The sequence below is a fragment of the Dipteris shenzhenensis genome, chromosome 20 (genome assembly GCF_047967505.1).
Source record: "Dipteris shenzhenensis isolate YYH24624 ecotype China chromosome 20, Dip_SZ_1.0, whole genome shotgun sequence".
Classification (NCBI taxonomy): domain Eukaryota; kingdom Viridiplantae; phylum Streptophyta; class Polypodiopsida; order Gleicheniales; family Dipteridaceae; genus Dipteris; species Dipteris shenzhenensis.
This window is the reverse complement of record NC_141615.1, coordinates 41,797,457-41,811,805: the sequence shown is the minus strand read 5'-3', so window position 1 is coordinate 41,811,805 and position 14,349 is coordinate 41,797,457. Positions and strand designations below refer to the sequence as shown.

Here is a 14,349-nt window from a genome sequence, read left to right as displayed (position 1 = left end):
AACAATAATGAAGAGGAATAGGGTATACTCACACGACATGCCGTCACCCTTTACCAATCGATGTGGACTCCTTTTCTCTCCTTGTCCTTAAACCATGCCCTGGCTAAGGCCCTTATGTACTCCTCATTGTCTGAAGGCCTTCCAATCACAGATTCCTATGGATCCTAATTCAATTAGTTAGATATGATTGACAAGAAATTTGAACGATTGAACATATTAGAAATTCAGTAGAAGATAAATATACACTTTACACCCATGCTTCGTTGGTTCCAAGCTCTGAATATATCATTGGGGAAGTGGATGCTAACCAACCTCCTCATGTATCTTGTGAGACCGCCTTCCCGTCCTCGTCTCCCCAATGCTGTTCACTTTGTAGGAAAGGTCCTCGGGCGAAACAAAGTCCCAACGATTTGATGGAACATCATGAAGGATTCAGCAAATGGAACAAATAGAGTAGTTTATTCAAGAGAGGAGAGGCCCTTATAAGGGCAACTGATACAATGCATCCACAAATCACTCCACTGATCTCTCAATCAAGCCCATGAATCTCTCAATCACACCTAATAGAACCTTCTACCACCTAACCTAGTCACACTAACCAACACATAACCCTTGTATCCCTTGGTACACCCCATTACATCAATTTGTCCTTCATTCCACCCCACAAATTGATGACCTCATCCCTCAGTAGTAGTATATGGGATGCTCCATGGCTTGCCCACCATCATGTAGCAACACACATGGCCCCAACTTGTGACTCACTCCTAGGACTCTTGGTTTACACCTGAAGGATTGGACAATGACTATGTATGGAAATACCCATGGGTCCAACAAGGTAAAAACTCAAAGGACTAACAATGATTTAAGGATGAACTATCCATGGCAAAGAACCATTATTGACCACACACACAAACAACTTAGAAAACATATGGGTCATCACCCTTGTCAAGATTGACTTGGGTGATGAAAGTAGTGAGAGGTTTAACATCCTATGGTTCTTCTTCTTCTTCTTTCTTTGCTTCTTCCACAAGGTTTGTTGTACATTTCTTCTTTGCATAGCACTCTTTCTCAAAATGTCCAAGTTTCCCATAAAAGTTGCACTTCATCTTGCTCTTGCTGGTGGATCCCTTGAAGTTGCTTCTAGCCAAATAGGCGCCATGTTCTTTGTAGTCATTCCTTTGTTTGATTTTCCTTTCCTCTTCCAAGATGAATGCCTCAATTTCCACCAAACTAATCTCTGCTATATTGGTAAGAGTAGTGACAATAGTGCCATATTCCTCAGTTAGGCTTTTGAGTAAGATAGTAATTACAATGTCATCATCAAGATAAAACTTAATGCTAGCTCCTTGAGTCAGTACGCTCTTCATTGAGTTTAAATGTGAAGATATGGATTCTCCAATATCCAATTTCAGATCAAAGAATTTGATGTGAGCAAGCTAAACTTGGAACACTACCCCTGTGCTCCAAAGACAAAGATGACTCCATGCAGCATGAGTAGTCTCATAGCCATCAATGTGGTGGATAAAAGAATCACTCAATCCAAGAGAAATTATGGCTAGTGCCTTTTCATCCTTAGGGAGCCATAAAGCTTCTCCTTCCCTACTGGTTGGTTTCTTTTCTTTTCCATTAGCCACATTCCAGATCCCCTTTTTCATGAGAATAAATTTCAGTTTGGTCTGCCAAGTATGAAAACCCTCTCCCTGAAACTTATCTATATTGGTTTTGGAGGCCATAGGGAAGGTCTTCCCCAAACACATGGCCCATGATTGGCTACAAGAAGCTCTTCATGAAGCCAAACATGATGGCTAGGATGTAACCAATTGAGAGCGAAAGCTTGCAATCAAATATATGCCACATGTAAGATTTTAACCTTTCTACTTAATTTGGGTATTTATGATCACAATCGCCACAAAATGCATCATCATTGTTTTAATCATGTTCTTTTGTAGTACAAAAAGTATAGTGCATTGTGGTCACATGGACGGCACTTTCATGTGTAACACATCGATTCAAGTAGAGTCACATATGATTGTGTAGTCATGGCTAGCTTTGTACAAGATAGCCGAGCAACTGCTTCTGATACCAATCTTCTCTCCTCGCAGTTAGATTATTGTGGGACCATATGTGATATCTATGAAGTTGATTTTAAATGATTTAGTATTTTCATTCTTGATGTCAAATGGTTTAGAACTATCTACAATGGTCCCAATGCTATATTCAGTTGTGGTTCCTTTGCCATTGACTCCACCAGACCCTGGACCAATGAAAGTGATACCTTTGTCCTTCTAGAGCATTGGGAACATGTACATATGATTGTGTAGTCATGGCTAGCTTTGTACAAGATAGCCGAGCAATTGCTTCTGATACCAATCTTCTCTCCTCGCAGTTAGATTATTGTGGGACCATATGTGATATCTATGAAGTTGATTTTAAATGATTTAGTATTTTCATTCTTGATGTCAAATGGTTTAGAACTATCTACAATGGTCCCAATGCTACAGTCAGTTGTGGTTTCTTTGCCATTGACTCCACCAGACCCTGGACCAATGAAAGTGATACCTTTGTCCTTCTAGAGCATTGGGAACAGGTACATACTAACGAATTGATTAAAATCTCTTATCTTCATTTTCAAACAAATGTTGGTAGATGTTCATATAATACTTGAGCATAAATGAATATAATTACTAGCACCTAATTTGTGTCTTCAACGTAGGTGGTCTTTCATCTGGATCGATTGGATCCAAGATGGTGGTACATGGTTCAAGTTGCTCCTCGAAGCAAACATATTTTTGAAGCTAGGAATGTGGATATAGAGATACTAGCAGAAGATCCAAATAATGATGCTGATGAATCTAGGGAAGAGGATGAAGATGACGATATGGGCTACAAAGAAGGTGACAATAATGACACTGTAGGAAAATTTGTACCTAGGCATTAGTGAAAGCGTCGATGCAAGGGTTAGTAGCAGTCAGTATGGTAGTTGGTATATATGTGGGTATAGGGGTGGGTATATACTGACACCTATTCCCATGGCTATTTTGACGTCTACATTGACACCTTCCTCGCTCGCCCACCATACCGATGATGTTCGTGCCTGTGCCTGCGAAGCGTCGGAAAGAGGCCCATGTCTTGTAGTGGTATATTGAAAGTGAGCTTACAAAACGACATTCTAATTAGATCCCATGGCATATGAGTCACGCTGAGGACGACACATTTTCTTAGCTCCTTAGGAAACAAGGCAACACTAAATCTAAGGAAATCATTTTCATGTATTAGAGTCAAGTTCTAACAAAACAACAATTATATGATCGAAAATTTTACCAAACTATCAAATATAGGTTATATTTTGCCTCAATATTTTGCATATATATTTTACAAGGATCAAAAGAGCTATCATAAAGGACCTGGCATTAAGTGTGGAAAATAGAAGTACTAACGATAAGGAAACTATTTGATCTCAAGCTAGAGTCTCTATCCATCTTCCAATCACTCTTAGGAAAATATTAATAGGTTATGATAGACAACTCACAAATGTAATATGTTGTTGTTCTCATGGTCGAAAATTGGTCACTAAACTCTTCTACTTTCTTGCCTATCTGATGCATCCATTTTGAGACCTTTGCCTTTTTAATTGCAAATTTTGGTTATTATCACTCTCTTTGATCATACAATGTGCTTCCTTACCCCTTTTTTCCTTGCTTCGCGACATTTATAAAAAGATAGATTATGCTTCAATTTGACCACTCTCATTATTTGTTTCAAATTTTGATTATGATATTCTTGACTACTATGTCAATTCACTTGTAGTTACATCTTCAATTCATAAACTACATTATCAATCGCTTTTGTGTTACTAGTCAAGAGTTCTGTTTTTCCATTTCTATTGTTCTTTCTAATATAAGCTGCATAGTCTCTTCACCACTTAAAGACCCTTAACAAGTGGAAGGGCCCCAATACTTAATGACAATGTAGTTCAACATCATAAGACACAAGCAAATGGACACCCCATCATGCTACAATCATTCTTAGAATTAAGTATAAGGACCTAACTCAAATATATTGGCCTTTTACCAGGCTTTGACCATTGCGTGCAAGGCAAGTTATGTATATTTTTTGGCATGGATGCACTACTTATTGGAGGTGTTTGTTGAATTGAATGTGATATTGATATGATGTTAAAAGTATCCTAGCAAGGCGACAATGCAAGGGCTACTATTATGTATATGACGAAGGCACAAACCTTGTGTAGGACACATGATGTTCAAATGTTCGCATGGGAGGATCTCTATATCTTGATGTGGAACAAGGGACGAGGATCATTGCTACATATTGGATAATCATGTAACATGGTGTTGCTATGGAGACATGCTCTACGTAGTGTTCCCCATGTGTGGCCCAAAAATTAGAGGAACTTTTTGCTAAAGGAGTTCAATAAGAAATATGTAAGATAGCACATGAATTTAATAAATTGGCTTTTATTTTTTTGTGCAATCATAGAAAATGGGTTTTATTTTCTTGTGCAATCACAGAAAATATACATACATAAGCAGTATTTAATCCCCTTATATTTGAGACTGGTGACTTAAGGGGGTTTTACAAAGTGAACACCTCGAGAATTCTTACATGGCTTGGGGACCATTTGGAAGCAACACCTCCCTTAAGATGCAATCAACTTCTAGCTTCATGATGCCAACTTAGAATGGCCAATTCTACTTGCCACCCTCCTTCAAGGTCAAGGGAGAGCCAATACATATTGGGTTTAAGCACTTGACTTTTGGTCACTATCAGACATTGGAATATTGAGATAGAGGTTTTATGAATAGTAACTTGTCCCTCTCGCACTAATTAGACCTTATATATAGGGAAGGGCCCAAATTAGCCTATCCTCAAGGCTTTGGCTTAGTGGTTAGGCACTAGATTTCTAATGTTTAGTTCATGGGTTCAATATTGAGGGCATTGTTTCTAGAAAGAGCCTATGCTTCCCCTCCAACTCCCTTATGAAAGGGGGAGATGGCAAGTTGTATTGCGCTCTCAAGAGCCATGCGTTTTCCTTCTCTTAGGAGGCCTATACTCATAGGATGTGAGTGGCTAGGATTCAAGAAAATCATGGTCACTGTGAGTTACAGGAAAACAATAATTAGGGTGTCATCATCTACATCTTTTCCCTTTCTTTTTAAGGAATGACTTCCTTTTCCCTTATTAGGGCTTCCGAAGCCCATTGTGCCTTTGCCTTTAGGATTAGAACTTCACCACCTAGGGGGTCACAAGAATTCAAATCTTCTCTATCCAATCAACGATGGGTATTTTGAATGCCTCTTTACATGCATGATAGTTGTCCTTCATTGTGAAAAAGGAAGTATATCACTTTACTTATAAGTTGAACCCTCCACAATCTTTTGCTATGCTTGCATTGGCATAGATGCATCTTTGTATTTGGTTTACACTGTTCTAATGTTGGAAGTGTTGCCACCAGTGTTGTTGATTGACTTGTGGCTTTTGTTACATTGTCTCATTGTCACTCATCATGATTGTTACAACCATGCTACATCTGTGAGTTGTCAATTGGACCAGTCCTACTCGCCCAATGGGCCATATCAAGAGTGACACCTTCACTTTGATGGTCCCCTATGAGTAGTCGGGATAGGTTCAACCTTTATCGCACTTGCTTTGGGCCTCTTCCCTATGAGTGGTCTCTACATCTTCTCAAATGTGTAGAAATCTTGATATACTACTATGTCTGGTCTATCTCTATCTCTTGTGTCAATGTTGTCGAAAAAGATGATAGTGTGAACTCCTTCTAAGTTTTTTTTTGTACTTCTCAAGCTCCGCACTCTGCCGAGATTAAATCTTAGCCGGTCGATCGAGATCCCTTCCAAATCAATGATGAGTCATCAAGCCTAGTGCCCATACACTTAATCGAGAGAAAAGTTAGTGAATAATTGAAGGACATGTTAAGGTGGGTGTGTTGCTTGATGGAGGCTTGATGCTGTCTCATCATTAGGAAAAAACGGAGGTCATTTTGGGGCCCTGAGAGAAATTCACGATTTCTTCATTTTTCTTTCCTCTAAAACAATAAAATATGACATAACTCCACTGACGCACAATGCAAAATTTGGTATTTTTGACATCGTCGACGTGTCTGAAGCGGGCCAAAATCCCATGGAAAACTTTTGAAACGCGAAAATGGATCCCTTGAGGCCTGAAAAAAGCCGAAAAGTCTTGGAAAGCCACCTGTACCAAATCTCTTTCAATTGTACATGTGGCTTTTTGGGCCTTGTCAACCTTTTTCGGGCCTCTAGGGGCCTGTTTTTGACGTTTCAAAAGTCTTCTCAGGCGTTTTGGCCCACTCTGGATGCGCCGATGATGTCAGAAATACAAAATTTTGCACCGTATGTTAGATATAATAAAGTAGCTCAAGTATCTTCATTGACAGTATTTCTTTATTTTTTCCATTTTTTTGATTTTTTCAGCATTACGTTGGCCCTGTTTTGAGTGGTGGAGGGCTATTTTCCTTTTGGGCTAAAAGGCCCTAAAATGAGCTCCCTTTTTTCCTAATGGCTAGAGAAGGGGAGAGCATTGTGTGCTTGGGCACTCGTGTGTAAAAACTCGTCGCTAGCTACCCTTCTGATACAAATGTGTCGCTAAGGCGCTTAGCACATGGGAAGAAATAGGATGGTCTAGAGGCCATGGTCCAAGGATGGGAGAAAAAGTGGCTACTGCCATTCTAAAACCATGCTAGACCATTTGGTCTAGGATGGGCGGAACGATGACAAAAAGATTATCATCCTAAACCCATGCTAGCCGCATCCATGTGATAAGGCCCTAGTTGTTGTAATGCGAAGCCTCCGAAGCCAAGTTGGCCCGACCAGGCTTTGACGCCACGTTTGCCCTAACTGAAGTGGATGGCCTACAAGGGGGGGCACCTACAAAGTGATGCAAGTTCCAAGAAGGGAAGTCGGGTGACCGTGTGAGGAATGGCGTTTGGAGCGCGTAAACTTCTAGTGTAGAGCAAGCAACAAGACGTTTTGAAACATTGGATAAATTCTCAAAAAGAGGACAGCTTTGAATTATTAGTGGGTTGAAGAACGTTTCTTCCATTTTCATAGAAATTTAATCGTTTCAAGCTGCAGCTTCACGCTTCCTCCACAGTTTGTTTTTTGTTTAATGGATTGACTCCAACTCCTACACCGCATCCATCCGCATATCCTCCCTGCGATGCAGCCCAGCCCATCGACAGAGTCGGTTCTGCTGATGAATCATGCATGATCAACCAGTTTTGTTTTCACATCCTCCACTTTTTTTAACTTTTTAGTCGCCCGAGGCTTCCCACTCCCTTGGCCAGCGCGAGCACGTCTCCTGCAACATTTTCCTATGCCATTTCCGTTGCCATTGCGGTGAATCACCCCTTCCTGTGGATCAGTACTTTGTTGCGCACCATCCTCCGTCGTTCGCTTCAAGCTGCAGCTTGGATGGACGCTCCTAGAGTTCATGGAGTCCTTCTTGCCAGCATTGTTGAGGCTATTGAGCTCAAGAATGAGCACCGTCGGACACCTCATTTTCTCAGAAAGGTAAGGATCAGAAGTCGATTGGTCGCTATAACCGGATGTTGATGCACTTGCTTTTGTTGTCATTCTTCTGGTGCGCGCTTCTAAATTTTCATGCGATCCACTATATTGACTGATTTCACAGCTTTGTACGTGCTACGATCGGCTAATTATCGAAGAGTTTGAAGAATGCACGCACATAGGAAAGGGATTGAGCAGGCTATATGCCACCATAGATTTTGGAATCGCTAGAGTGGCAAGAACACAGGTCATAAAGCACGCGCCTTTGAATCCAACATGGGACGAATCATTTCATATTTTCTGCGCATACGAAGCCGACCAATTGACGATCAAAGTGAAAGACGAACTTGAAATTGGAGCAGAGGTGTTAGGCAAAGCAGAGATTCCAGTAAATCAGATCTTGTCTGGAGAAATTGTAGAGGGCTGGTTCAATCTTTACAGCCAGCGAGACTCGCGCAAGCTAACAGGCCAAATCTTTGCGAAGCTACACTTTCTAAGCGTGACAAAGGATCCATACTGGGGAGCGGGTCTCAAAGGCCCTGATTTTCCTGGCGTTCAATACACCTTCTTTAGGCAGGAAAAGGGCAACAGGATTACACTCTACCAGGACTCCCACATGCTCAACGATTTCATGCCGCGGATAGCTTTGGATGGAGGCAGATGCTACGAACCAACGCGATGCTGGGAGGACATCTACAGCGCCTTGGCAGGAGCCAAGCATTTGATCTATATCGCGGGGTGGTCAGTGTACACAAAGATCACTTTGGTTCGCGACACGGCAAGAATGATCCCCGGTGCCGAGGGCGTGACGCTGGGAGAACTCCTCAAGCGCAAAGCCAACGAAGGAGTGAGGGTGTTGCTTCTTGTGTGGGACGACAGGACTTCCATCGACCTGTTGGGGGCTCCGACTACCGGAGTCATGCACACACACGACGAGAATACCGGAGCCTACTTCAGAGGCTCCAAAGTTAAATGCGTTCTGTGCCCTCGTAATCCAGACAATGGCGCCAGCCTCGTTCAAGACATCGAGATCGGATTGATGTTCACTCACCACCAGAAGACCGTTGTGGTGGACGTTGCAGTCTCCGACGAGAATCAGAGGCAACGGAAGCTGGTGAGCTTCGTCGGAGGCATCGACCTCTGCGATGGGCGTTACGACAGGCAGGATCATCCGCTCTTCAGGACGCTCGAGACGGTGCACAAGAACGACTTCCACCAGCCCAACTTTGAGGGCGCGTCTCTGAAAAAGGGCGGTCCGAGGGAGCCGTGGCACGATGTTCATTCGAGGATCGAGGGTCCAGCGGCGTGGCAGGTGCACGAGAATTTCGAGCAGCGATGGAAACGGCAAGGCAAGAAGGGGCAGCTGCTCTCCGTGAAGAAGATCAGCAATCTGTGGCCTCCCCCGGAGGTGATCAAGGCGGATGATCCAGAAGCCTGGAACGCGCAGATCTTCCGGTCGATAGACGAGGGAGCTGTGGTGGGGTTCCCAGAGGACGCAGCCGTAGCGGCGACGATGGGGCTGGTGACGGGCAAGGAGAACACGATCGATCGGAGCATTCAGGATGCGTACATCTGCGCGATCCGGCGCGCGAAGCACTTTATCTACATGGAGAATCAGTATTTTCTGGGGAGCTCAGCATCGTGGAGCGCAAATCAGGACGCGGGAGCGGTGCATTTGGTGCCGATGGAGCTAACACTGAAGATTGTGAGCAAGATCGAGGCGGGGGAGAGGTTTGCGGTGTATGTGGTGGTGCCAATGTGGCCGGAGGGGGTGCCGGAGAGTGGGTCGGTGCAGGCGATTTTGCATTGGCAGAGGCTAACGATGGAGATGATGTATACAAGGATAGCCAGAGCGATGGAGAAGGCAGGCAAGCGAGGCAATCCGAGGGATTACTTGAATTTCTTCTGTTTGGGCAACAGGGAAGTTCCATATCCCGGCGAGTATCGTCCCCCGGAAGCTCCCAGGGAAGGCACAGACTATCGGAGCGCGCAGGAGAACCGGAGATCCATGATCTATGTGCACGCCAAGACGATGATCGGTCAGTTCGTCTGTGTTTGATTTTCGATTTCTGTGAGCATTTGCCGGATTGTTGGCAGCGTCTTTCTGCAGAAAATCGTCGTGGATAGTTGCTGCAATCTCTGTGGATGGACATCATTGAGTGTTTCGATTGTTCGGTTTGCGCAAAATCTGTCTGCAAGCCTCGGTCAATCGTTGTTGGATTGACACAACCCAGTCTTGCTGGAACCAGTTTGTGTTGATTTGTGGCTACAATCGTTAGAGGATTGGCTTAATCGTTCGTCTCTCTGTTAGCTTGTGTTCGATTGTCGCTACATTCGCGAGGGGATTGATTGAACCTATCTAGTGCTGCTTTTGTTCAATGCTGCGATCTTGTAATTTAACACCGGACGCTGGTTTTGCTTTGTTGTTGCAATCTGTGCTATGAATTGGCACTCTCGTGCGATGCTAGGAATTTGAATTGGCACTATCGTGTGCGTTCGTGTGATGCTACACAATTGACACCGTTGCTTTGTTTGATTTTGTTGCTGGAATCTATGTCGATTCACACAACGGCTAGCTTTCGTTCGTTGTTGGATACAGATTGATGAGAGCTGTGTCGCTCAGTAATTTCTTGCTCCAATCGTAACGGGCGGACACCATAGTTTGTGTTGGTTTGAGGATTAACCTAATCGTTTGTCGCGATCAGGTTATGTCTGATTGATGCTGAAATCGTAGAAGATTAACATTATCGTTGGTTGTTGGAATGACAGTGGACGACGAATACATAATCGTAGGATCAGCGAACTGCAACCAGCGATCTATGGACGGAGCTAGGGACTCGGAAATAGCGGTGGGAGCGTATCAGCCACACCACATAGGATCTCGAGCGCGAGGGCAAGTCCACGGATTCCGAATGTCACTATGGTATGAACATACCGGAAAGTTGGACGAAGATTTTCTACGTCCAGAGAGCCTGAAGTGCGTGAAGAAGATCCGGCGGATATCGGAGGATTTATGGGATTCTTACATCCGGCAAAAGATGACGGATCTTCCAGGTCATCTCCTGCCGTATCCCATCGACGTATCGTCCAAAGGCAAGGTGACAAACTTGCAAAATTTCGATCAGTTCCCAGACACCAAAGCTCCCGTGCTTGGAACTTACTCCCAAACTCTTCCGTCCATCCTCACTGTTTAATCCATTCGCGAAAACAGATTTCGCATTCCATTTTGATCTTGCTTGCATTGATTGCTTAATTGGATTCGCCATCTCCCTCACTCAGTATCCCGTCGCTGGATCTCACAAACGCATCTAGATTTCACAATGCTGATCGACTTGCTGATCTCACTAATGCATCTTTCTGGTCATGTACACGTAACTTCAAATTGCCGCTCGGATTTGTTTCACATGAGCGTTAGATTCGAAAACCTGTAAATTTTATACAACTGTGTAGGGATCTATGCTGCCTAACCTACATGATTGTGTATTGTACGTTCTTGTGTCACCAATACATTTTCTCCAAACTTTCTCCCACTTCTTGCATTTCTTTAATGGTTTTTTAAGAACCTTATTTTCGAGAGCTTTGTAAAGGTGACTCGTGGAGAGTCTCTCAAGCATGTAGAGAGAACATCAATTATATATAGCCGTAGACAGTCTACCCCATAGATGAACCTGCAAGTTTCTAAAATTGCTTATAAATTCTGTTTTCTCAATCTTGAGGAATCTCTAAAAATTTAGGCATCTTAGTTCCAAAATCTGCAAATTCTCTATAAAAACATTGAAATTTTAAAGTTGCAAGTTTTGTGATTTTTTAGGAAAAATGTTTTTGGAGAACGGCGACACACACAACTCAAGGCAATCACGTGCTTTCTTATTTATTTACAGATCCTCTGTTTATAACTCTAAATTTCAAAATTTCAGTCGGTTCTTTGAGTACACACAATTCAAAGGTAGACTTCCGTTCTCGTTTGCAGTCACGCCGTCTTCGTAGTAGTAGCACTGTAACGACAAAATTCTACTAATTCTTCTCTAGACTGTTGAATGTACATTGTACATACCTACCCCTCGCATTCACGACATTATATTCACACGCAGAATTCAGCTCATATATCAGATGAGCATTGAGATGAGAGTGTAACTCTTGGATCGTACACAAAGGAAAAGTGGTCGGCCTCTGATTGACAGGGTATCAAACTTGTGACATCGAAGTCAAAATTTCAAAGAAAAGTCACTGGATTCACACGTGAAATTAGAATCAGATAGAATTTCCATTCTCACTGTTTAATCCATTAGCGAAAACGGATTTCGCATTCCATTTCTTGCATTGCCTAATCGGTTTCGCCATATTCTCCATCATAACTAGCTCTTCGCCATATCTCCACTTCACATCATCCATGCATCTTCCTCGTCGACACATTTGTTTGTAACTTCAAGCACTTTTGTCAACACCGGGATTTACCTTTCTACGCACACAGAATTTAAGGCAGCCACTTTCTTTCTTGGTTACAATCTCTCCATGTCCATAGTCCCACTATCTCTAACGACAAAATCCACGAGACACATCTTTCCACTTTGAGCGTACTCTTGCATCCGAACTATCCGTGAACGTTGAGAGACCTCATGGGTCCTACAATAAAGGAAGAGGCAGGCATCTCATTTAAGAGGACGCTCACTCATGGCCTTTACTGCAAACTGCTTTTGGTTGTCACTTTCACCCCAAAAGTTAATCGAACTTGGGGTTGCAAACAATAAATTTCTGCGTTGTTGTTGCATGTGATTGAGTAAAGGAGGCTACAAGAGCATTTAATGCTTAGAGAATTGCTTCTCCAAGAGAGCCCCTCGTCTTTAGGATGAGCTGTACTTCCCTTTCTGAGACGGAACCACTTTTCCTTATTTGAGAAGTAGGGGCCATGCGTGACCTTTCCCTAACTTGTGACATTGAAGTCAAAATGCAAAGAAAGTTCACTTCCAAAGGTCCTCTACACTAGGCAAAACTCATTTATCACATTGCCAAATAATATGACTTTCCTTCCTCTTCATATAACACACACACAAAAAACAAAAAATTATCACATTGCAAACAAGAGTGCATGTATGCACAAAAGCACTGGCTTCAGCTTATGAGGCTTTAGACAAAAGGTTTCTTTGACTTTTTACACGCACGAAAAAATACATTCAAAATAGAAGATAAAACCCAATCTTTGTAAGTTTGCTAAGATAACTTTTCTAGTTTTGAGGCAATAGACCATTTTGGCGCAATAGCTCTTTTGGTAGAATAGCTTCTTTGGTAGAACAAATTTTGGCCTGTTGCTGTTGCAGGTCTTAGTGGAGGTTATGGGATCAAAAACAAAAATTAATTTTGGGCATTTTTTTATTGTGCCCTTTTATTATTTGCGCATCCTTATCCTGCATTTCTAGTTACGTGTCCATCCTTGGCCACCCACATGTTTGGCACATGTTACTTTCTACCTTCAATCCCAACCAACTTTCGTTGTTGCGTTTTGTTGGTTGTTGCCTTCAATCCCAACCAACTTTTGTCGTTGCGTTTTGTCGGTTGTCTTGAATGTAAGTGCATCAGTTGGAGTTATTAGGGGAGAATTGGGGTCTCCAAAGGGCCCCCAATTAGTGTTTCCTAATTTCAAGGGATTAGTAAGGTATTTGAGGTGTACCAATGGGAGTGCTCCTTTTTGTGGGGCAATGCCATGTTAAGGTGGAGGGTGGGTAGACCTGCAAACAGCCCCTATTGGCTACTCCTCTTACACCAGGGACCACTCAAACCATCCCCCTCCCTCCCCTCAACCCATGCTTGACACTTCTCCCATATGGACCTCCCCCAAACAAACCTACAAGTTATTCAAGAGGCCACCTGGGCCTTTCTGGGCGAAAATTTTCCCCCTCTCAGCTTGTTACAGTCTTGCCCCCTCCTCTTCTCTGGTCCAGCTTCATTCTCCCTCCATTTTTCAAACATGGGAACTCATTTGGCATCTTCTTTGCCCCCTCCTACTCTGGGAGTGCTCTGGTCCATTGTCTTTCTCCCTCTCCAGCACCTCTTGTAGCAGCTGCTCATTCTCTCTCCATTCCTAGCTACAACACCTCCTACAGCAGTAGAGCTGCTCATCCCCCTCTGCTCTTTCTCCCTCCATTCCTAGCCACAGTACCTCCTGTAGTGGTTGCTCATCCCCCTCTGCTCTTTCTCCCTCCATTCCTAGCTACAACACCTCCTGGAGCAGCTGCTCATCCCCCTCTGCTCTTTCTCCCTCCATTCCTAGCTACAACACCTCTTGGAGCTTCTCTCAACCTTCAATTGCACCCTCTATACCTTCCCCCCCTCTCTGTCCCTCTATCGGAGCTACTCTCTCCCTCTAAGCTGCACTTTCTAGTCCACTATTGATGTTGTGACCTCTGTACAAGTATGGTGAGGAGACCATACATGTACTCTGTGTCCCACAGGAGCAAAAATGGACTGGGTGAATGGGTGCCTTGCACCTACAGCTTGAATGATTGGATAGTCATGAGAGGATCTGCCAAGGGTCCACCTAAGCTTCCTAAGAGCAAAAGAGGTGATCTTTTTCATGAATGGAAGGGCTGCATCATGAAGTTCAAGCTTGGGAAGAAAGGATGGCTTGCAAAGGTGCAACACATCTACATGGGGAAGGACATGCACCTTCCTCCATCAAGCAATCAATTGACAATACCATCGCATTGTAAGTCTGCATTTTGTGTAAGATTTTAAAGTGTAATGAGTCAGTTTGAAATTGTATTTTGAAATAGAACTAGTGTAATGAGTT

General features: G+C 43.2%; 1 protein-coding gene across 1 annotated transcript; it reads left to right on the top strand.

The window, feature by feature from the left end:
- Positions 1-7,101: 7,101 nt before the first annotated feature.
- Positions 7,102-10,964, top strand: LOC147889679 (phospholipase D alpha 1-like). Its single transcript, XM_087391513.1, has 3 exons — positions 7,102-7,568; positions 7,690-9,604; positions 10,335-10,964. The coding sequence occupies exons 1-3, from the start codon at positions 7,470-7,472 to the stop codon at positions 10,757-10,759; spliced, it is 2,439 nt and encodes an 812-aa protein (XP_087247639.1). The 5' UTR covers positions 7,102-7,469; the 3' UTR covers positions 10,760-10,964.
- The last annotated feature ends 3,385 nt before the right edge of the window (positions 10,965-14,349 follow it).